Source organism: Lissotriton helveticus, chromosome 6, assembly GCF_964261635.1.
Source record: "Lissotriton helveticus chromosome 6, aLisHel1.1, whole genome shotgun sequence".
Taxonomy (NCBI): Eukaryota; Metazoa; Chordata; class Amphibia; order Caudata; family Salamandridae; genus Lissotriton; species Lissotriton helveticus.
The window spans coordinates 1626303764-1626328234 of NC_136067.1; the positions used below are offsets into that span (position 1 = coordinate 1626303764).

Below are 24471 nucleotides of genomic sequence, written 5' to 3' on the forward strand. Positions count from 1 at the left end.
GGGAAGAGCTCCAGAAATGCAATGCTCCTACCACCCCCCGCCCACTCAGGGGGCCACTTCTCCGCACACCACCTCCCCTGCCAGTATAGCCCGAATCCATCCCTCCCCGCCGCGTCCGAAAAAATCTGGACATCCCAGACAAGGTTATGCCCCCTCTGCATGGGGATCCCGTTAAAGTTCGGCAAAAAGAACTGCCACATCCTCAGGTCCTCGCAAATACCCGCGGACAGTCGCATGTGATGATGCAGTGGCCTCTGCCCGGCCAAAGCTCTGCCCAATCTCCTACAGAAAGTCCGCCCCACTCGCACCACTCTGCAAGCGAAATTGAGGTGACCCAACAGCACCTGTATTTCCAAGACCGTGACTTAGTGTCGTGCCAACATAACCTCCAGCAGCTCCAACATTTGCTGCTTCTTCTCCGCTGGTAAACGGGCCTCCATTGCCCCCGAGTCCAGCTCAATTCCCAAGAATGACAGCACTGTGCACGGCCCCACTGTCTTCTCCGGTGCCAATGGCACGCCCAACTCCCCCATGATCTCCTGAAACTTGTCCAGCGCAACCTGGCAGTCCATGGAGCCTGGGGTGCCGACCAAGAAGTCATCCAGGTAGTGCGTTACTCCTTGGTGACCCGTCCGTTCCGTGAACAACCATTGTAGGAACGTACTGAACCATTCGAACAGTGCGCAAGACGTGGAGCAGCCCATCGGCACCGCTTTGTTCACATACCAGCGGCCGTTAAACTGGATCCCCAGTAAGCCCCAATCGTCTGGGTGGACTGGAAGCAGTCGGAAAGCCGACTTGGTGTCACACTTTGCCATCCTCGCTGTTGCGCCCGCGGTCACCACCAAGGACATGGCTGCGTCAACAGAGGAATAAGACACCGTGGTCTCCCGCTCATCAATTTAATCATTTACAGAGCCACCTTCGGGCCACGACAAATGTTGAATGAGACGAAACTGCCCCTTTTCTTTCTTTGGCACTACCCCAGTGGGGGACACAATCAAATCCACCAATGGCCAGTCCTCAAAGGGTCCGACCATGCGGCCCTCACCCTCTTCTTTATCCAGCTTGCCCTGCACCACCTCCGGGTGCTCCTTGGCAGACCTCAAATTGTCAGCCCACCTCCGAACCCGTGGCCCCTCGTAGCCCAGCCGAAACTGCTCCAGAAACCCTGTCCGCAAAAGATCAGCAGCCCCTTTATCCGGATACCATTGAATAAATTGGGTCAACCCAACAGAAGTCACAGGACCTGGGTATTAATTGACATAAATAAAGGTGGCCCTAGACATAACGTAATTACAATCGATAAATGAATTAATGTTGATTCTTGTAGGATTAAATCCTGTAACGAGAAGAGAGAAGACAAACAAACAAACAGCCAGATGCGCATACACTTATGCAATAACCAAAATAATTTGATTCGAAAAAATATATATAACAATAATCTTAGTCAATTCAATATAAACAATTTATTTACATTATATAAAAAGCAATAGAAACGGAGAAGAAAACTACCAGGTGCAGTGAAGGAGTGCAAAAGTAGGTGCTCACATGATGGAGGAAGAGAATGGGCAGAAGTTTCAGAAAAACAATTTCAATAATTAGTATCCAGCTGAATTCCAAATCTTCTAGCTGAATAGCACAAAGAGGCCTGCCAACCACTATTTGATCACAAAACGAATTATTTAAAAAAAAACATTTTTTTAATAATCTTTATTTGGATATAAAAAGATATCCTTAAAAGCATTTCACAGTAATTCCCACAAGTCAGCACGTTATTAAAAGAAATTTAGGAGCACATTTTAACGACAATTGATCAATGAAGATCGTCTGAATCGTGTTGCTCAATTTCTGTTGCCTGTTAAAAATTAAAACGTTATATGACAAGCGACAAAACACATAACATTAAAAAAAAAAGAGGTTTGATGTGCTGACAGTTGACGGCATACAACTTATAAAAACAAAACAAATTCAAGAATTTGCTACTAGTTGTACAAAAATGCAGTCCAAGTGGGGTAGGACGCTAGTCAGTAACAGCAATTATGATAAAATGCAACCGGTTATCGACAATTTTTAAAACTTAGAAGTAAAATACGATTTGTGTTAGACAGCTAGACAGGCGAGAGCGGGGGTTGCTTGTCCTTCCGGCTTTAGCGTAAGGCTGCGGTGTGCGTGCCGTATGTAGGTTGTGAAGGCAATGTTTAGAGCTGTATTTTCGGGGCTTAAAGATGTGATAATTGCCTGTCTGCAGGTCCGAACACCCAGCCTATTCCACTCTGCTTTTAGTTTGCGTCTTCGTTGGGGGATGAGGGCGGGACATAAGCAGACCACGTGCTCCAATGTTTCGGCTGTCTTATCGCACCCTTTGCACGTTAAATCTTCCGTACTGCGCCGCCAAGGGGGCAGATCCTTTAAGAATCGCCAATCCCCCATTCTAATAGCCAAAAAACTACGTTTTAAATGCAGTGAGTAAGTACAGGAAAGGTAGATAGCAGGGGATATCCACCCATAAGAGTTCATAACTGACCATGCATGACTGCGTTTGGAGAGATGTGCGATATCAATAATAAGGGAGCTCATTCTGACGCCTTTTTTAATACAGGTTTTAAATGCAGTTGTGCTAGGGTTGAGGGCCCATGGGTCGCCCGCCGACATTTCACGAATAGAATCCGTGAGAAAGCGGCCGTACGAGCCCCCTGGGTTTTTCTGGCTGATCTCTAACCAAACTAAAGACTCTAAAGTGCCTATATCTGCTTTTCTAAGTTTATAACAGAAATGTAAGTATGTGCCGATGTTGAAGGCCTCGTAGTTTAATAAGCCCAGTTCTAGCCTGATCTGGGCAGCGGAGGCAGATTTAGGCAAATGGAGTACTTTTTTGTAAATTTTGGTCACAAGTTGATTTAAGGTTGTGTTTAATTTACCCCTGAATATCTCGATGCCATACACCAAGGTGGGCCCAACTTTTGCTCTCAGGATTTCCAGTAGGAATAATAGTGTTGGACCAGACAGCTGTTTTGAGGGCTTAGATAGAGTGACCTGTAGGGTCGTGGCTTTTACTGCAATCTCGTTGCGCTGTTTGGTAAAATTACCCCTAGAGTCAAAGTGGACCCCTAGGTATTTGTATGTGCTTCCTGTTGTTAAACTTATATTGTTATATGACCACCCACCACCACCGTTGCGTTTCCTTCCAAAGGTTACTACTTGGGTTTTCTTTAAATTTACCTCAAGTTGGTTCTTAGTGGTATAGCTGTATAGTTCATCCAAAAGACTTTGCAGCCCGACCTGTGTAAGGCTGAAAAGAACCAGATCGTCGGCATAAAGGAGATTACTTATTGCTAAGCCTCCGACCTTAGGGGGGTGACTGTTTATTTCGTCGAGTGTGACCGACAGGTCAGCTATAAACAGGTTGAAGAGAAGATCACAAAACTAATTATTCCTGATGTCTGATTTAGTGTAACTGTAACCGTAGGAGTTTTATTTATTTAAGAAAGGAGTTTTAATATCTCCACATACTCCGCCTTCCAGATGGGCTCCTTAGTAGACAACATCAAATGAGCTCCCAATGGCTTCGTGACCCCCATATACAGCAGCCGCTTGATCTTCAATTCCTCACTCTCCGGTTTTACCACCTCCTCCCCGGTCGCGCCAAAACCTGCCGCGTCAGCCCCGCTCGCGGCCCCGGATGCCCCGCTCCCTTTAGACCCGCCGACCCCGAGGGCCCCGCACCCGCATCTTTGGTGTCCCCCGGCGCCTTCCCTACTGGCCCCGCCATCTCCTCGTCCGGGCCCACCCCTTTGTCAGACACATATTTCCCCTTCCGCAACCAGTCCCCCCTACCCTTTCCTCCCCGCCACTTCCACCGAGACCATGGGCTCCGCTGCCATCACTGCTCATTTACCTGGAGCCAAGGAGGCTGCACGCTGCTCACCACCTCTCCGATCTAGAGACGCCGTTCTCGCCTCCCAGCGCGATGCCTGGGCCCTCCTCTCCATCTGGCCCCGTGACACCTGTAACACACTATCAACACGATTTACTCGGCCCCCCTCTGCCTTCACCATCTCTCAGCTCCCCTTCCTCAATACTATCATCATCTTCAATTAACTGCACATCTCTAGCAACATAAGCCCTTCCGGCAGGCGGCTCCGCCTGCACCCTTCTAGAAACATTAATAACCACATGTGCGTCGCTCCTCCTCCGGTGTTGCTCCCCAAGCCGTAACGGCCCTGTGGGTGTAGGGGTCGGTGAGCCCGCCACGGGCCTTCTTCTGCCAGCCGCAACGGGATCCCCCACCGGTACCGGGCACGCCGCGGGAGGCTCAGCCCTCCCTTCACCTTGGCGAGGTTGGGCCGTTCCCAGCCCTGCCAAGTCTGGCACCCCGTGGCGCGCCTCCTCCTGTAAAACAAAGGGCAGGACTGGTGTGCTGGGTCCCTCTCTCTGCACCCCGCCTACACCCTCATACCGCACCTCCGTCCCGCATGCGCCGTCCACCCATGCCCTACCGACCACACTGAGATCCACCCACCCTTCCCTCCTCCTCGTCCTCACTCAACGCCAACCCCGACTCCCGCCCCCCCTCATCCGAGGTGGCCCCTCCATCACCCCAGCCCTCTGTACCCAGCACCACCCCACTCGCGTCCCCCAACCCTCCCCCTCCGATCCGGGGACCCCCCCGCCCCGCAGCACTCCGCCCAACCCCTGGGCCTCCCTGACCCCTTCTTCCCATGAGTCGAAAACATCCAGGCCTTTCCAGTCCCTGTCGCTGCCGTCCAACACTAGCAGCGGGGACCAATCCCCCGTGTCCACCTGCCCCTCCCCCTTCTCCAGACCCCTCCGCTGCCTCAGCCGTCCCCCCCGCCCCCCCACCTGTGTCAACCCCTCAACTGACTGCCAGGTAACCCATTCCAATGCCCCCCTCCTCCTGTGCCCGAGGGAAACTATCCCCACACCTGCCCCCCCACACCATAGGAGCTCCCAGACCCCCTGTGCCCCTACCGCTCCCCTGCCCAAATATGTGCGTGCAGGGGAAGGGCTCCTCTCCCGCCCCTCATGCCTGCTCTTTGATGCTGCTTTCCTCCCCCCAAGCCCGGTACCGGCCTCTCTATTCCCACCATCGGGCCCCTCCCGACGCCATTTCAGCGCTCCAGCTCAGCCCTGACATCGATTGAGACCCGAGAGGAGAGGAGCTCCCCCCGCCTCTCTCGCGCTGGCTCCGCACCAGCACCCGAGAGCCACCAACATCTCGCAGGCCCGCCCGCGTCTCCCGTTCATGGGCCCCTGGCCCCGCCCAGCTGTGACCGCCCCCGAGAGACCAGGGCGGTCAGACACACTTCTCCGAAGGCGGCGAGGAGACGCACACAGCACTTTTCCTACCGCCGGCCCCCTACCCTCTCGTGCCTCCCGACCCCACGTCCAGGGCCACTCCCCCTGGCATCCGCGCGGCCCTGCCCCCTCACCTGCACTCGGGCATTCTTACGTGGCGGCGAGCAGGCGAAGACAGCCACCGCCACGCCAGCCGACGCGCGCCTCACGGGGCCCGGCCCCCCTGGGGGCCAACCAATAAATCCATCCGCCCTGCCTCACTGAGCAGGCGGATGGCCTCCAGCACTCGGACATCTTCCCCAGCCATGATCCACAGAATTATCACCAAGCAATAAGTCACCCAGAGAACGAAATGCAGCAAAACCTCAACAGGCCCTAACGACAAAAACCTACCAGCCACCAGAACCTAAAATGGTGGCTGGGCAGGCACTAAACTCCCCTAAATAGCCTTGTGCTACTTTTTGAAATTGGGCTGCCTTTGGGCTACTCCCAAGGCAGCCCAAAGCCACAAAATGGCTGCTCCCGTCTAGCCCCCACCCCCTCCCAATCTGCCAGGGTGGGGGGGGGCAGATCTCGTGGTGCTCTGCTGCCCCCTAAACCCCCCTTGTGCAAGTTTTTGCGTACATATTGTCTACACTCTCCCAAAGTGCTCTGCGAATTGATAAAGGAAAGGTGGCCAGCCAATAGGACGTTGGCTGGATCCTCCTATAATTTGGTGATCCTGGATCCCACGATATGAGCCTCTAGGGAATCTCGTATGTATGAAACACCTTTTTTTTAGTTTTATATAGCGCGAACTCGACCCGAAGGTATCAGAGCGTTTTACATGAGCACCAGTTGACTCACAGACGAGTCCTGGCGGACACATTAATTTTGTTAAGGCACGTGGAAGAGTATTGCCCAGAATCACAGGATGTTGAGCGTACCAGCTGAGACTCAAACTCGGTTCCGCAGCTTCGAGGTTGGAGGTCGACCGCTCTAGCCGGTAGACCATATCTTCACCGTTACTTACCACTGATGCTGTATAATTCCCATCCAACGACCTTTTTGATGTGCCTGAAAAAAATGCGTCTCAAGCTTGAGTTCTAGTCACTGACACAACCATTGGTAACATTAATGAGCATTACGTCCATGCTGCGTGCTTTTATGTTTAGCTAACCCGGCGCCCCCTTCCACGGTGCCATTTTGTCAACTCTGCAGTCAAGAGCCGTTGTGCTACCCTACTGCGTCATCACCTGGCCCAGGCGACCGCACCACGAGGCAGGGGACGGAGTCCGTCCAGGACCTACAGCTCGTGCAGAGGCACACCAGATGTCCCTCACTGGGAGGGCAGATAGACGGAGCCGAGGAGGCACCGCCCACTTCGTTAAAAAAATTAGCTTCTGACCGAGGGGCCATATGAGCCCCGGACAGCGAACAGCCTCAGTGAGAGGCAGACATAATGATGCCTGCAGATGGCGCGCCATGGGCTTCTCAACAGGAGGCGCTGTTTTCAAAAGATCATCTCATATTACAACAGAGGGATAGACCTGGAATAGGTTCGAAATCTTAAATGCACTTTGACAGAAATTGAAACATTTCTTGTTTTTTTAATTTTCTTGGGCCTGCTTTCTGTCGGTTAAAAATAGGTAATGGTAAAACGTGCGACCTGTAAAAAAGTGTTCCAGAGTCCTCAAAATATTACTAGTTGATTAATAACGACTACTTCGAATTTACTCTAACCTAGAAGTACTTGTTTTAGTCAGAAATCATTTGTAGTATCTTCATATCCTTTATTGAGTTTGGGATAATGTTTGTAAAACCTCCAACTTTTGACCCGCAAAAATTATTTTGGAACATTGACAACTCATGCTCGAAGTAACGTAAATGTGTCAACAAACCTAAAGAAATACGGTGAAACTGCGGAGGTTTTCTTTTTTGCATTTTATTTCTCGGTACGACGGGGCGGGGGCAAGCATTGAGTTCAGTGTTTACCTCGGGCGAGCAGCCGGGCTAGTGACCCGCGTTTCAGTGCCCTTTTCAGTGTCTGGACACATATTATACCATATGGAGCTGCCAACAATATCATAAACATGCAAATAAGAGATCCTTTTGATCGCTTAAAACCCAGCAAAGGATTCCTCCGCATTAACCTTGATTTTAATGGCTCTAGCTGAGTGGGAAAATCACAATTTGGATGGGTCTGATTATTTACTAAATACAATGCATTAATGCGAGGGGGGTTGAACACCCTTTGCTCTCTGGCATTATCGCATTACTGCCAGCCTTTGTTGCCTTGCAGACAGGAATATGAAAGCAATCTGTCCTGTAGTGAGACTGGCTCCAGAAGCATTTCTCTGATAAGAAGACCCCCTGCCCTTTGGTAGTGTCTCGTCCAGCAGGCTTAGCCATGCGCCTAATCCCCAGAAAGTGGTTCGATTATTGCTGACCAGCAATGGCGAGATATATATTTATATATATTTTTCCCCCTTGGCTATCAACCTTTCGCTAATTCCTTTAGCAGAAATGCGCTGCAATCTATATTTTGCAGTGGCAAGTGTCACCCAGATGGCGCTGCTCATGTTTTCAAATAACCACATTCCAAAAGCATATACTTTGAATAATACATTCGGCAAATCCGTCCCAAGCAGGAGAGGCGCACTTTTATAGAACTACTTAAATTCGCATGATGCATTTGCTCATCCATATTAACCAAAATGAGAAAATAGTCCACTACAATGTGTAAATTTCTGTCTGCGAGTATCCAGGTTAGCGAGCAAAATAAACACATTGACCATTAGTGGTAAATGTGCTTTGCCATGTTTTTTTAATATCCGGTGCTTTTTTTCAGGTGGTGGGGTTTCTGTAGCTGTTTGATGTTGCCTGACATTTAATGTGTCTGGTCTTAAAGCCCGTACATAGGTCACTGCTGTCAGGCAAGCATGACTGTACATGTTGATATTGATAGCAATCACTGAAGCAAGCCCTTATTAAAAAAAAAGAAAATAATCTTTTTCTCTTTGCCCATTCAGTTATGCATTGTGCTTGGGTGTTTTCGAGAGCCAGGGAGCCCAGGTGGAAATGTATTAATCTGTGGCACTTTCCTGAAAACGCATGTTTGCTTGTAAAGCTATCCAGTACCAATTGTGTGTCGTGATCTGAATTTTGTATGAACTATTGATTTTGCACCTTGTTTTGAGGTGGTTTCGTGGGTTATGGTGTCTCCAAGAGATCTGTTTAACTTAAAGTCACAGGTTTGAGGTAATAAAGGAACACAATTGAGTTGGGCAAAAGTAAACGCTGTTACAGCAGTATGAAACATCAAACTCCAAGTTAGCAAACTGTAATTTAAAAGAATAAGATTGTGATATTGCGTTAAATTTATCCGCCTGATAACCGTTTACTGTACAATTACAACATCACAATCATATTGACATCAGAGCAGTACTGTTCTGTGTCATTTGTTCTGTTTGTTGACATAACCTCTGGAGTCAGCTTCTTCCCTCTCTAAGTAGATATATATTTTGGAGTTTTGTTGAGTGCAAAGTGCTGCCATGCAGCTCCATCAGGGCACTTGGCAACTAAATAGATGACCAGGGACAGTTATTGGTGCTTGGTCCCAATTACACGCACCAGCGCCCATATATTTTTTTTGCCTCGTCTTTGGGTGTTGACTGCCTTGAGGTTGATCTGTATCCATGCAGTGCATCGATTCCATTTGATGGCCATCACAATATCTAGTGGGTATGGTGTTGGTCACATAACAAACTGCATTACGCTAGCAACCCAAATATTGTGTGAGCAGGACAGGTTCATGTTTATATTCAGCAGGTGATAACTTGGTTTGGGTCCCCAGGTTCGAACCAGATTCTTGAAGAGAATAGGATCCAATAGCCTGAGAGTTCTTCCTCCTTGTTGCTTTCTTGAGGGAGACCATGGAGAAATGTCTGGGCCAGGGTTCCAGCATGCCTTATGTAAGGTTTTAACAGGACCTTTAATTGCACCTTTTGCTTCAACGGATTGTCTCTAAGACTGGGATATGAACTGTATTCACGCAGCGCATGAATTTGATTTGACTATAGGCTCTGTATTATGCTAGTTACCCAAGTATTTTCTGAACAGAACCCATTTAATGAACAGGTGATTGTGTTTTCAGGTTAGATTCAGATTGTTAAAGAGAATGGGACCCAACGCCCTGAGAGTTTTTTCTAGTGTTTCTTTATTCTGGCAGACCAGGGAGAGATGTCTGGGGCCAGCGTTCCAGAATGCCTTATGCAAGGACCCTGCATTTTAGCCATTGTTCCAATGGATTCCTTCTAAAGCCGGGATAGGCTCTTGTGTTGTCTCAAGTTGAGCTGCAGCATGACCATCTAATTTTCTAACGTCTGCGCTTTTTGGACCTGTGTTTTGTGTAAGCCCACACAGTTATGTCACAAAAACTGGACTCTTGAGAGTATCTGAGATTCCTCTAGGTCTGCATCCCTCCAAAGGTCAACAAATTCTTCCATAATCTGTTACGGATGTTAACCACCACGCTTTGAACAGTGGACCACTCTAAGAAAGAAAAAAGCACCAATCCAAATATCACCAAATAAATTTGTTTACAAAATCCAGCGTGCACTTTCCAAATGCTCCCTGTCCCAAGAGCAAAACCCAAAGGGTAAAAAGTCAATTTTTGTCCTGGAAGGAAAAGCACTGCTATACAAGTTGGTCTCTTCTAATTAGCAGAGACTATTCAACTTTTCAATTGTCCTCATATGTAAACGCTGAGTCGTGATGTATAGTTGCAATATTCATTTAATAATCCATTCAGTGAAAAAAATACCAGCCAACGCGTTTCGTTCTAAAACCAGAACTTCTTCAGGGCGCAATAGTCATATCGAGGCGTGATTAGTTTCCAAATTCGTTGTTTATCTCAATCAAAGTAAAAGCTACGCTGTTATGGATGTTGATTACTCATTCAAACCCGCGCTTTCAATTTGCAAGTTAAAATACTGCATTGTTTTAGAAGTAGAATGCTGGTAATGCACCAAAAACTCTTTTTCTTGGAAATCTATAATCATCATGTTATCATTGAAACTTATTGTCTGTCTGAAAATGAAAAAGACCCACCAGAAGTTCTTCTTTCCCAAATACATCTAATCGTTGAATGGAGACCACCCTTTATTTTTATGACTTCATGTTTGGACCTTACTCCTTCACAGAGTATCAATTATGTGCGTTTTTCTCAGTTTTGTTGTGCCTGAGTATTGAAACACTTAACATTTTAACCATTCAAGCTACATCCATTCCTCAGGGTTCCCTGCAAAGTGAGAGACTGGCTTCTGATGTGTCTCTTTGGCTGTATGTAGATGCACTACCATAAATGTATGACATTGGATTGTATCCGGCTTTCAAAAGATTCCATAATATCATAGGCAAGACTAGCCCTCTTTTTAATGTAAACCTATAAATTAGTAGAGGAAGCCCAGTGCAATCAGTAATTGTGCTAAAGTTTTTGCCTCTGTGTGAGAAATTGGGTGGTTAGTTGACTGGGGTGTGAGCCCTGGCCAAGCAACAGCTACTGTCCCTTCCAGGGTGAACCACAAAAAGGCACTAAATTAACCTGTGCTAAACCCTGGGTATGTTGGCACAAAGAGCAGTCAGACTCAACTTAGAGGCAATGTGCAAAGTATTTATGTAGCACGTAAACAGTATTAAAGTGAAAATACAACACAAGAAAAATCCAGCACAAATTTAGAAACATAGAGTACATTTTAATAAATTATTTGACACACAAACAATAAAAATCGAATCATTAGAACCGGAGTTATGCATTTTTAAAGTTTTTAGTAAAAACTAGTGCCTAAAAGATCGAAGCTCCAACCGCGGGCATGAAGGCGTGCAAAACTGGGTCAAATCCGAAAAATAGGCAGACCGCAATGGAGCGAGGTTTAGATACAAGAAGTGGCTTGGGCCCAGTCAACATTTACCTTCGGACTTAAAGAAATTCTAAGAAGGTAAAGTTCAGTGGTGCAAGGCTACAGGAAATGCCAGAGGAGAGAGCGTCGTCATCAGGGAGCCTTGGGTCAAAACCGCAGCGAAGATTTCTATGTTTGGACTCAGTCTCTCTTTTGAAAATCTCTAGCAGAACGAGGCAGATGGCTGTAGACAAAGACAGATCCATGAGGACGGACACCCCATTGACGAAGGACTGCTGAGCAGGGTTTGCTGCTGCAGAAAATAACAGAGCTGGAGAAGGCGCAAAAGCAATCTGACCATCTCAGGAGGATAGGCAAGTAAGTTGGTCCTGGTCTCCTGGTTCTCAGCGCAGTTTTTAGCCTCACTTTGGTATTTGGCCATCTGAGCACCTTTATCACTACAGCCAAGGGCTCAGGACTGGTGGGACACCACTTGGGGGTTCAGGACTAGCTCAGGCTGGGTCTAGGTGTAGGTTCAGGATGGTGGGAACCTGGTATGTCCCTGTGGCTCTGAATAGGAGGTCTGCAAATTAGCCCTTGGAGTCACTCTGGTAGTCTTGGGTTCAGGTGAAGTTGGAGGGCTCAACAGCAGGGATGGCCTCTGAGTGGGACAGGAAGGCCTCACATAGTGAAAAACAAATGTAGGAGTTTTCCACTACCAGTACATGTAAAACTTTAAAGTCAATGTCCCACCTTTGAATTACAATGCACATTGCCATATGGGCTACCTAGGGCCTAACTTAGGGGTAACTTATATGCAATAAAAGGGAAGTTTGTGGTTTGGAAAGGGGGTTGTATTGCCAAGTTGAATTGCCAGTTTAAAACTGCATTAAGACAACAATAGCAGGCCTGGGACATGTTTTAAAGTGGGTGGCATCATACTGGTACCATTTAATTTACAGGCTGTGATATACCTCTCTACAAGGGACTTACAAGTAAATTAAATATGCCAATCGGGTGTAGGCCAATCAAATAATGTTTAGCGAAGTTAGCACAAACACTTTAGCTCTGGGTAACAGTGGAGAGGTGCACAGAGTCATAAGACCAACAAAAATTAATTTCAGCACCACAAATGGAGGTAAGTAGGCAAAAAGTTTGGAGTAAGACCACCCTGAGGCTGACGGGTCTAACACTCTTTATATAACACCTAAGGCTAAAAGGAGCTGAAGGAAATCATCTTTCTCTATCTTGCAATGTTTTGGTCAGCTTTAGCTTTGTTTTCATACCCCAGTATCGTATGTCTGGAGAAACTCTATGCAGTGACTCATTGTTAAAGATTTCATCTATATGTTCAATCATGACATCAGTGACCAAAATACATCTTACAGGGTACAGCCTTTGATCTACTTAAATGTTAATCTCGAATACCTTTCCACAGAAATCCTTTCAATGATGCCAATAATCCTGTCAACTACACTAAACTGCAATTAACCTTATTCAAGAAAGATTGTGAAGGTTGAGGCTTTCAGACGGTGGCAAGATTGTGTTAACTTTTAAGTGCTTATTCTACGACCATTGCTCACACTCCAGAAGCACCCGAGGAAGTGAGTCTGTTATGAACAACTTCCAACAGTCTTAAATACAAAAGAGCATAGAGCCCTAAATCTCCTCTCTCAGCAGGTACTTGTGAAATGCTTGCGTAAATGCTAAGGGTAGCGGTGGGACAGGAGTTGCACACCGAAAGAAAGTATAGCTTAATTATAATAAATAAAGGTAAGAGGGACTTGACGGTCATTACATTAGCGTGTGGGTCTCACCAAACACCCTGCTACCTGGGGTGGTTGTATGACATTACAACGCATACTTTTACAATGCATGCCTTTACAATGCAGTTTTTACATCGCAACATCCTTTACATCGTATGATTTTACATCGCATGTCACTACAACGCATTTTTAGAAACTACCTTTACAATGCATTCCATTACATCGCATTATACATTTACAACCCATACCATTACAACACATACCATTACATCACATTTAAGGTAAGTGTTGGATAGTGTAGGAGTAAGAATTATTATTCTGACTCCAGAGAGTGCAACAGTAGGGTAAGTGTTGGTTAGTGTAGGGGTAAAAAATACTATTCTAACTCCAGTGAGTGCAACAGTAGGGTAGGTTTTGGATAGTGTAAGGGTACTATGCGTTGTAATGGTATGCGTTGTAATGTTTTGCGCTGTAATGCCTGCGTTGTAGTGACATGCGTTGTAATGGTATGCGTTGTAGTGACATGCAATGTAATGCCTGCGTTGTAATGACATGCTGTGTAAAGGATGTTGCGATATAATAACTGCGTTGTAATGGTAGTGCGATGTAAAAGTTGCGTTGTAAAGGCTGTTTCCCACCTGGGGTTATTACTTAAGAGACTGGCTAGAACTGTCAATCAGAAGCATAGAACAACTGAAGCATAAAGGTGGAGTGATACTTGAATAGTTCCCTAAATATTGTCCACAAAACAGTTGTAGAGTTTTTATGTTAGCTTTGTTTGTTGATGGTTTCCATAGGTCTGCATTGAAGAGAGTCAATAATATAAAAGAAACAGCCATTAAAGTTTGTCAATCATATTGAAAAACATACAACATGTATCTCGTCTGAAAATACTTGCCCAAGGCCGTGAATTGCAAATAACAACATGCATTACATATCCGTTTGTTAATTAAGCAACAACATCAACACAAAGAAAAAGAAAGGTTTCGTACTGATGCAAAGGAGATCACACTACTGACAGTGTAGCAATAGACATCCAAGAACAAAAGCTTTGATTGAAGGTGCTACAGTAATGGTTGTTATGTTGTTTAGCACTCAAAGTATCCTTCAAATTTCGTGATATTGTAAGTACATAACTTGAAAACATAATTTATGTATCTGCCCCAATAAAACGTGTGCTCTGCTTAGACAGGAGGTCAATGCTTTCAAATGTGAATTGCTTCAAACCATCCCATATACAAATTAGCAAACAATGGAGAGAATCTTGATGTTGTGGCAATGTCTTGTTGTTGGGGGTACCATCCCTGATTATGTAGAATATGCGTCAAAAACTAGGTTGATCATGTCTGACAACATCTGGATGGTCCATATGAATGGCTCCATCGTATGCTAATATGTATATGGGATAGTTTGAAGCACTTTAAATTTGGAAGTATTGTCCACCTGTTTACAAAGAACACTTTTTTTTATTGGGGCAGATAAATGGACAACGTATTAATGTTGTAGACAGGCAGTATTACAAAACGAAAAGGATATTTTGAGTACTTAAACAGCAACCCCTGTAATATCAATATCCCCTTCCACCACAGCAAGGATTCCATAAACTAACTACATGTCACTTTGTACATACACAATCAGCTGATTACTACCTCCAGGCTGGACTGCAAACCAACAGCATGTACCTCTATTCTGCATGCGACTACCTCTCACCCAAAATCTCAGGCTTCTAATATTCCCCTGCACGAGGTCTCAGGACTCAAGAAGAGCTGGAGCTATTGTGCAATCTATGAGTAAATCTTCTAGAGCCATGGAGAAAAGGTTTTTGGAAAGACGTTATCCATCATTCTTACTACAAGCTACTAAGAACAAGATCCCTTAAATTAAGATAATTACTCTACCTAGGATCTCACAGAGAAATCCACTAACAATCTTTAGCACTCATTACCCAATACTGTTCTCAGAGAAATAACGTATAGACGATAATGCACAAACATTTGCACACAATTTAAACCACATTTAAAAAAATCTATGCACAGCCATATTTGCCATAATGCTTTGAGGCTCATACCAAAATCAGATAAACGGACGTGGCTACCAAACCTACAGAGATGCTTTATCAAATGTGGAAAGTACAACATGTACTGCTGTGCATTAGATAAAACCTTTGCCTTCCAATGCAATGACAGCACAATATACACAATTTCAGACTTTATGAATTGCAACTTAGAGTATGTTGTCTATATCATCATATGTATTTGCACTAACATTTATGTGGGCAGTACAATCCGCCCCCTAAAGGATCACATACAGGAACACATTAGAGAAATTCGGAACAAAGATGACAACTACCCTCTGGCTAAACTTTAGAACACTGCACACCATTCGGGTGGTCCTATCTCAATCAATCAATCAATCAATCAATCAATCAATCATAACATTTGTATAGCCTGCTACTCACCCGGAGGGTCTCAAGGCGCTGGGGGAGAGGGGTCCGCTACTGCTCGAAAAGCCATGTCTTGAGTTGCTTCCTGAAGGAGAGGTGGTCCTGGGTTAGCCGGAGGTGGATGGGGAGGGAGTTCCATGTCTTGGCTGCCAGGTAGGAGAAGGGTCTTCCTCCGGTGGTGGCTCTGCGGATGCGTGGAACGGCGGCGAGGGCGAGGCTGGTCGATCGTAGCTGGCGGGTGGGATTGTAGAAGGTCAGGCGGTTGTTGAGGTACCTGGGGCCCAATCAAATCGTATGCATTATTGATCAGGCAAGCCATCCTCAAAAGGGGGTAAAAGATCCCTTATGCTCCGTAGAATGGAAGCAAAATGGATCATTGGACTTAGGAGGTCTGTTAATAAAACCATTAACCCAGATGGAGAGTTACACTAGTTCCTATGGACCAAGAATACAATATTACCCCCTACTGGCTGAACCCATTGCATTTCTGCAACATGACCTATACCTTTTGTTTCCTTTCTGTGCTATATAGGAATATTATTGTACAACATTAACTTTGCTTTTTGTTGGACTAAATGAAGACTGTTGTGCTCCAGAATACTATACATGATGTGCCAGGAGTGTTGTACGGCATCAACAATGACCCAACTCTGTTGTATAGTGTAGGTTTTGATACATAGGCTGCTTAGTATTTAATTCCACTATGCTGTGCTACTATAGTGCCCACATTAATGTGTTTTCCTTTTCAAATATACTAAATATGTTCATTTATTGAAAGTCATTTTCCACATACCAGATGACGTGCACAAGTTAATCATATATCTATTTCCATGTATACATAAAACTAGAACGCCTTGTATTGTTTCAACACACATGTAATAATGTCTCTCAAACTGAAAATTATTGTCTGTTCGATCCAACGTTCCATTCCTTTGGGTATCTTTGCTATTACTCTGTACACATTTTGATTTATTTGTTTCTATTAATCTACTGGCCGTGGTAGTTCTGAAGTGGTGTCACATTTTCTTACACTAATACACACACTGTCACTAAAACACAGAGCTCAAGATACTTATTTTTCTTTTTCCTTTCATGATTCATCTTTAATAATGTGTAGTGGGCTAGTCCCACGTGTAGAGGTGACATAGTAGACGTAACCGAGTTGAGTTTCTTGTTGTTTATTAGGTCCTTAAGTAGTATTTACAGCAAGCCCCACCAGGAGCAGCCTGCTAGCTGCTCAGCCCATCTTCCAACTGATAACACTCAGGCACCCAAGCATTCCACTCATGTCAATCACGCCAACATTCTACACGGAACACTCACACTGGCTGAGTAACTAGGGACAAGGTGAAAGGGAACATTACAGCATAATATGAGAATACTACATATCCTTTCCCTTTTATATTGAAAAATAAATAGAACCGCGTAAAAATGAAAACAACTATATACAGCAATGTACAAATGATAAAAACAGTCCATAAACCCTGGGATAAATGGTAAAACCACATCACAAGAGGGAAAACAGACAAACAAAGGAGGAAAGAAGGATGAAAGGATAGAAACACATACTAACACCACCCTCCTCCTTTAAAAGTGAACACAAAGTGAAAAGGTAAGTAGTGTAAGAACAGCTCACGGATACCAAGTGTGCAACAACCAATTTCAAAGTAAAGGGGGAAACATACTCCAAGACTAAAACGCTGTGGGTGGACTAAACCCAAAGAAGTACTCCTCAACTAAAAAGACTTTGGCCAAAATGCCACCCCTCGTGTAAGGGACCATGCTAAGATGGGACTAACCCATAAGCTAAGCAGTGTAAAGACTAATGTTACATGGGACTGGCACCCAAGAACATGTGCAGCAGCTCACAGGGAAACATACCCCAAGACTAAAACGCTGTAGGTGGACTACACCCAAAGAGGTACTCCTCAACTAAGAAGACTGTGGCCAAAATGCCACCCCTCGTGTAAGGGACCATGCTAAGATGGGAATAACCCATAAGCTAAGCAGTGTAAAGACTAATGTTACATGGGACTGGCACCCAAGAACATATGCAGCAGGAGAAAACACTGGTGCAGCACAGTGTGGCAAACGCACACATTAAGTCAACGTGAAGCACAGGGTGACTTGCACACACAACATGACGATGTAAAAGTACAGGGTGAGGCGCGGGGGGGACTTACACACAACATGACAATGTGAGGTGTGGGGCGGCTTACACACTGGACACAGCAAGGTGATGCGCTGGACGACTTGCACACAACATACACAAAATGAGGCAGTGGTACTGACACCCCAAAAGACACCCAAAAAGCAAAGAAGTGTTGTGTCCAACATACGTAAATAGGGAAAAACACCCCATAACCCAAACGGTGAGAGGGTTAACAGCAAAGATGTGAAGAGACAAATGACGTGGAAATGGGGCTAACGCCCATACCAAAGGTAATGAGGGATCAAAACCCTTAAGCCACTCCTCAAGTAAGGGTACAGAGGCTTAGCAAATACTGTAACCAGAACGTAAAAATTAGAAATGGGACTAGGACTAGGACCCACTTCCGTGGCATCATTGTAAGAAATAAACTGTACAGATTCTGAGATAATTTACAAACCATATATAACCATGCTAGTGAGCGATCTCTCACCCGAATAGTGTGAATGGCGGCACACAGGGCACACTGAACTTGTGCACCCCAACTGTAACCTGTAATGTAAAGATGAGCCAATCTGTACACCTGGTAACTACAGTCGGTGAAACAACGATAAAACAATGAGCAACAGTCATTAACTGGGGGTAGTCAACACCTGTGAGCGATGTCTCACACGAATTAGCAACAGTCAATCTGTGGCGCCTTTTAGTAGCGAAAGTGTTATTGGCTTCAAATCCCCCCCGACTGTGTACAAGAGTTCCAACGAAGAAAGGATGGAAAGTACCTGGGAATTTTTCGGTCTGGAAAACAGACTGCAGACAAACAAGCAGAGAAGACTTCAAATTCACGCTCCCAGAAGGCATTCCTCTGAGGCTTAAACCTTCAATTAACTTTGTAGAACACCCACACTTGAAATGAGACATCGCCAATCCTAAAATGGCCGCACGCTGCTCATGTCGCGTGGGGTGGCTCCTGGTATGTTTGCACTACAGAACGTCCTCCTGCAGCACAGTGCATCAGAGTCCAAACGTCGGATCCCTAAAGAAATGGCAACATCATAGGCTGGTGAGCGCGTCTACATAAGGGAGGTAAACTCGCGCACGCTGACCAGAGCTCGTGCCAAGTTACTTTTAAATTTGATGATGGCGGTTTGGGAAACACCGCAGACATCAGGTCTCAGCGTAGACCAAAAATCGAAGACAAAAATTATGTCTCACCTGACTTTGCCCCCATTAGCACGAAAGACACGTCTGGTGTGTGGCGCAAAGTACATCCTCACATCTGACACCTCCGATCAGAAAGTACACAAGGGTTCACTGTGGCAGTAACCATTCAGTCAAAACTTGCTGCAATGAACAGCAATAAAAGCATAGAGCGTCCAACCTTTTCAATTAGATAAATGTGCAGCTTAAACTCCGATGCTCTGAATTGTAATGGATAATGTCTTAAAGCAGCGTTCATTTGAGCCAAGTGATCCAAATACAAGTAAAAAGATGATGCTTACTTCTCTTCAATGCGCACATTCTGTCGACATGTGCCAGGTGATCACAATACAGCACGCTTGGTCTGGGCTGTCTGATGTAAATGGACACTGGTGGGGCTGCGAGGCGTACCTGACCAGATTCTTTATCTTGAATTTCTTGTTACAAATTCCTTAATTCTTAGACCCATCAGCATTAGCTTAACTCCTCTTGTATTTTTAATTGTTTTTTATTTTATTGCATTTTTCAAAAATACAGAAAAAGAAACAACATACTCAAAAATAAGAAATCAAGAGGAAAAGAAAACACATTATGTACCAATATGTGGGTCGCAGAAAGCAAATGCAAATACAGGGTTCACAAAATCAGTACAATACATGATAACATTTAAAGGAATATCAGGGGGGGGACTATCAGAAGGACCAGTAAGGTCATGATAAACAAACAATGGAATAATCAGTCGGATACAAGGCCACGATAAAGGTTTCAGATGAGTCGGAAGATGTGACAAGAACATACAATCATCTAGATACACTTTAAGACATTGGTGGAACAATGACTTCACACAATCGTATTCATATCTTCTGAGGTGTCAGCCTCAGTTTGATGAGCAGAATCATATTGAGCAAACATACCCCAAAAACTCTTCGGACGATTACAAGGAGGGAACATTTCATTATATACATCAGATTGGGTGTTAAAGTAAACCATGTCACGCTCCCACTCTGCCACCATGGGCACAGGACCCCATATCCAGCACATAGCCAGCCGACGCTTGGCAAGAAGCAGACCCATTCCCACCAATTTACATACATCTTTCTTAAGGGGTTTTAGTGTATCCCAAGAGCGCTAGTAGGGGATCCGGAGTAAGGGACAACCCAAGGATATCATTCAGCTTCTGGAAAATGTAATCCCAATAATGTTGTACTTGTGGACAGTTCCACGCTTGATGAAAGAAACCAGCGTGTGGTGTATGACATCTCTCACAACTATCAGTGTCCTGCAACCCATACCTAAAAAGGCGAAAAGGGGAATAGTAAACTCCATTCACAAATTTAAAATGGGCGAGGCGGTGACGGTCATTAATGGATATCTTACGTGTGACCTCGCAACACTATAACCATATGTCGTCAGTAATCGGGATGCCTACATCTGATTGCCAGGCTTGCCTAACCGTGCTGAGGGAGGGAGTCCTCGTATCCTTGTACAACTTGGAAATAATCTTACACGGGGACTGAGCACTGAGCAGCGCTGTCAAAGGGGGAATAACAACTCCTCTTGGTTGGCACGATGACCGAGGATAAATCCCATCAAGATCGTCGCCAAAATGTAGTGGGCTAGTCCCACGTGTAGAGGTGACATAGTAGACGTAGCCGAGTTGAGTTTCTTGTTGTTTATTAGGTCCTTAAGTAGTATTTACAGCAAGCCCCACCAGGAGCAGCCTGCTAGCTGCTCCGCCCATCTTCCAACTGACAACACTCACACACCAGGCACCCAAGCATCCCACTCATGTCAATCACGCCAACATTCTACACGGAACACTCACACTGGTTGAGCAGGTAGGGACAAGGTGAAAGGGAACATTACAGCATAACATGAGAATACAACATAATGTTTGTGGACTCTCTTCCCTCAAATATTGGGCCCATCTGCGTGGTTTTAAAGTCACACAGCTTTCGTTTTTTGAAGGAAAAAAACAAACTGTTTTCAGCCTCTTACATGAAGACGGTGCTTATCTTGGCTGGCGAAGGAAAGTGATGGTCAATAGAAACATTAACATGAATGATATCTAATCTTCAAGAGCATAGGACTGTTTTGCACTGTACTGTTTTCAGGAACACTTCATCGTAATCTTACGGTTTGTCATGGATGGGAACACTTTGGTGCAAAGTAGCCTGGTACTTGATGGTGTCTCATAAAGTATTGTGTGCAGTTGCATCCCTTATTTTGAGCCAGTACTTCTTGTTTTTTTCTTGTATAATGTCTATTTTCTTTTCCAAATCTAGATTTCCTATGTTCACATGCCAGGGCTGGCTGGAAGAAGGACTGAGCGACGCTTGGCCATAAATTGCATGCAGGACATGGCCGTTTGCTGGTGGCCAACAACGTATGAGGATGCCTGGCGTTGGACCCCTGTTTCCAGTGACAGGGACAGGGCCAACTTGGTACTATTGGGCTGCGCTCAGAGCAGACTTGAGGTAAATGTCCAGTGTGGCTAATTTACATATATGTTCATCAAAATAAAATGATTGCAAATACACAAATCAAATATGAGGGTATTTATATGTCACAGTGAGTTCTGTATGCAAGTCCGAAAACGGAGCGAGCCCTAATACAGCTTTTATTGCCAAAGTAAGTAATATTTTAAAAGAAAACAGTGGAGTCTTGCAAAGAGTAAAAACAATGGTAGAACGTAGGTGAAAGAAAACAAGGGTTGGTACAATTAAGATAAAATAATCCTTTTCCAACCGTATAGCCAAGTGCCAGTAAGATCACTGTACATCCACTAAAGCTCTACTGTTGAGGCTTCAGTTGGTTGGAGGAAATTAACCTCCTGTATAGTGGCACCACTGTAGTATTGCCCATGCCAACACAAAAACCTCTTCCCAAGTCAGTTGTAAATAGGGATCGTGTTCAGAGTGTGGCATTTTGGTAAAACGATCATGCCAGGATACTCTTTTGAGAGAGCGCGGGCGCTTTATAAAGGCTTTTAACATAACGCAACGTAAACTTCATGAAGAACCTTAAGCACATTTATAGTTTCAGTGGAGAACCGTCCCTCCCCCAACGCCATCGACAACAGAACACTGAGGTGCTTTTGAATCCATAGACAGTCAAACAAATCTGAAGACACCTCGGTTTGGGAAAGAGGGGATTTGTGAATGGTGTTTTGATCATTGTTCAGGGATGGCATAGTATCTCACCTTGGGTGTGTCTTGGAGATTGATCCTGCATCTAGGGTTTTCCACGTCTAACGAGCCCCCTAGAGAAATATTTTAAAGTTCTTTCGTCGCTGAATCATTTTGGCATATGTTTTGATTGGAAACTGTTTAATTGTGGTATTGTTTGAGAGGTGGCATCTCCCAGTATATAAGAGCACACCTGAATTTGAGGAAATGGGCTTCAGCTTAAAATTGAGATCTGAATCTACTGCCATGCTTTTGTGACGTGTCCAGGAGGATCTGCATTCATTAAAATAAACATGTTTTAAAAGAAGCAGTAGGCAGTTTAAGTCAGCAGAGGCAGCTTGTAAACACAAATGTTGCACCTTAAATTATTTTGTAAATAAAATAAGAGCAGTTTTTGTCATTTTGGGCCAGATGTAGGTAATCCCAGATTACCGATTCTTAAATACCGAATCATACCGATTCGGTATTTAAGAACTGGCAATCGGAATGTAGGTACATTTACCGAATCAATTACCGAATCGGTAAGATTCGGTAATTACCGAATCGGTATTTACCGATTCGGTAATTGCCATTGATTCCTATGGGCCTTGAGGCCCATAGGAATCAATGTCAATTACCGAATCGGTAAATACCGATTCGGTACAATTACCGAATGTACAAGGGGGACAGGGTGTCACTTTGACACCCTGTTGCACCCCTGATTCTGGCTTGTGTGCAATGTGACACACATACATGCCCTTAGGGCATGTATGTGTGCCACATGGCACAGGTGTACACAGGAATTCGTTATTTACCATGAGATAGTATTTCATGGTAAATAACGAATTCTGAAGGGCCTGTGGCACTATTTTAAGGGCCACCTACATCTGGAATTACCGATTCTGTAAATATACCTAGTCGGTATTTTACCGAATCTGTAAATTTACCGAATCGGTAAATTTACAGATTCGGTAAAATTCGGGCCCCCTACATCTCAAAAACCAATTACCGGTCGGTAGCGGCCGAAATCGGCGACCTACATCTGGCCCTTTGTGAGGTATCTATAGCTCATTGCCTGTTTAGTTGTTAAAGCCATCCTCCTTATTACAAGAGGCTAAGAACAAGGTCCATACATTTAAGTGAACCATACTTCTATCTAGGAGTCTCATTATCTCCATACAGGTCTCAAAACAATAACATATAGAAGATAATATGGAAAATTAAAAGGAAGGCCCAGATTATTCAGCTATGATTCTACGGGTCTTGGAAGCATATGCCATCATTTATATTACTGGTGTCTATTGAAAAAAAGAAATGAGATCGGTCGCTATATTCGAGCTGCTCAACTTGGGCCGCAATTGGACCTTACTAACCCTGCTACTGGGAAGCTATGGGTGCATGTTGAGGCACATTGTTTGGTTATCTCAATATATATATTTCCTCTGCTTCCTCGGCGCCACTACAATCATTCCTCCTTATTGCCTTCAACACGCATCACCTTGACCAATTGGTCATCCAGCGTCTGTAGCTCTGGGTTAACTACTTATTCTTCACGATATCTGCTCCTGCTCTGAACAATTCCGATTTCCTTCCGGGACTGTGACTGATAAAGGTTTCCATAGATGGTTTACTCATCAGATGCCTACGTTATCCAATGTCTACTGCAAAGGTAAACCCCTCTCCTGTAGTGCTTTTGCCTGTCGCTTTGCATTAGATACTGACTGTCTACTATACATGTTAGAATTATTGCACTAGGCCCTTAGACATTTTGAGGCATATTTGAGAGAACACCCAACTAGGGAAGGCATTACTAACTTCTGTCATCTTCTCGAGCCCCGTCTTGAGCTGTTGAACCTTGGTATGCCTTTAAATGGGAAAAGGAACTGGGAGTCACATTAGATGATAGCTTATGGTTACACATTGGAGCGCGGGTTATGGCCTCTTCCATTTGCTCCACTTACAAAGAAAACTGGTATAAAATTCTGTCTGTCTGGCAATTATCTGTGACTCTAAGCCAGAATGCTGGTATTGTAAGACGAATCTAGGCACAATGGCACACATGTGATAGTTTCTCACCCGAGTTCAATCATTCTGGAAAGGTGTGCACAGCAGATTAATGCTATTACGAATATTACTTTAAAAATGGACCCAACAACTTTACTTCTGGTTGACCCGGGCGAACACTCAGTCTACCCACTGACAATCCTTGAGGGGCGACTTCTCACTCAGTTTCTCCTTGCTGCACAAATAACAAACGCCAACCAGTGGTGAGTTGAGGTGCCCTCAACGATCCAAGTGGTGGCCCAAAGTGTGGTCCCTATGTTCGGTGGAAAAATTAACAGCGGTGATAAGAGACAATGTTTTCTGTTTGAGAAAATATGGGCCTGTTCCATAATTTTTTTTTTAATATCCTTATCAGGTTTTCTCCAGTGCGGCAGCTCACATCTAGAACTACATGTATATATTTCATCCACCTCAGCCGAGGTGGGGAACATCACAATTCAAATACATGCTAGCAGTAATGTCTGGGTTCCCGACCCAAGAGCTT

The 24471-nt window shown here is 44.8% G+C and overlaps 1 protein-coding gene across 13 annotated transcripts in view; it reads left to right on the top strand.

The window, feature by feature from the left end:
- WDPCP (WD repeat containing planar cell polarity effector) overlaps positions 1–24471 on the top strand; it is a 2510630-nt gene that overhangs the window by 668852 nt on the left and 1817307 nt on the right. For all 13 annotated transcript variants that reach the window (XM_078649441.1, XM_078649443.1, XM_078649444.1 and 10 more), the window contains one exon: positions 21042–21233. In XM_078649441.1, coding sequence (XP_078505567.1) covers positions 21042–21233 — 192 coding nt within the window. The remainder of the gene's footprint in view (positions 1–21041; positions 21234–24471) is intronic.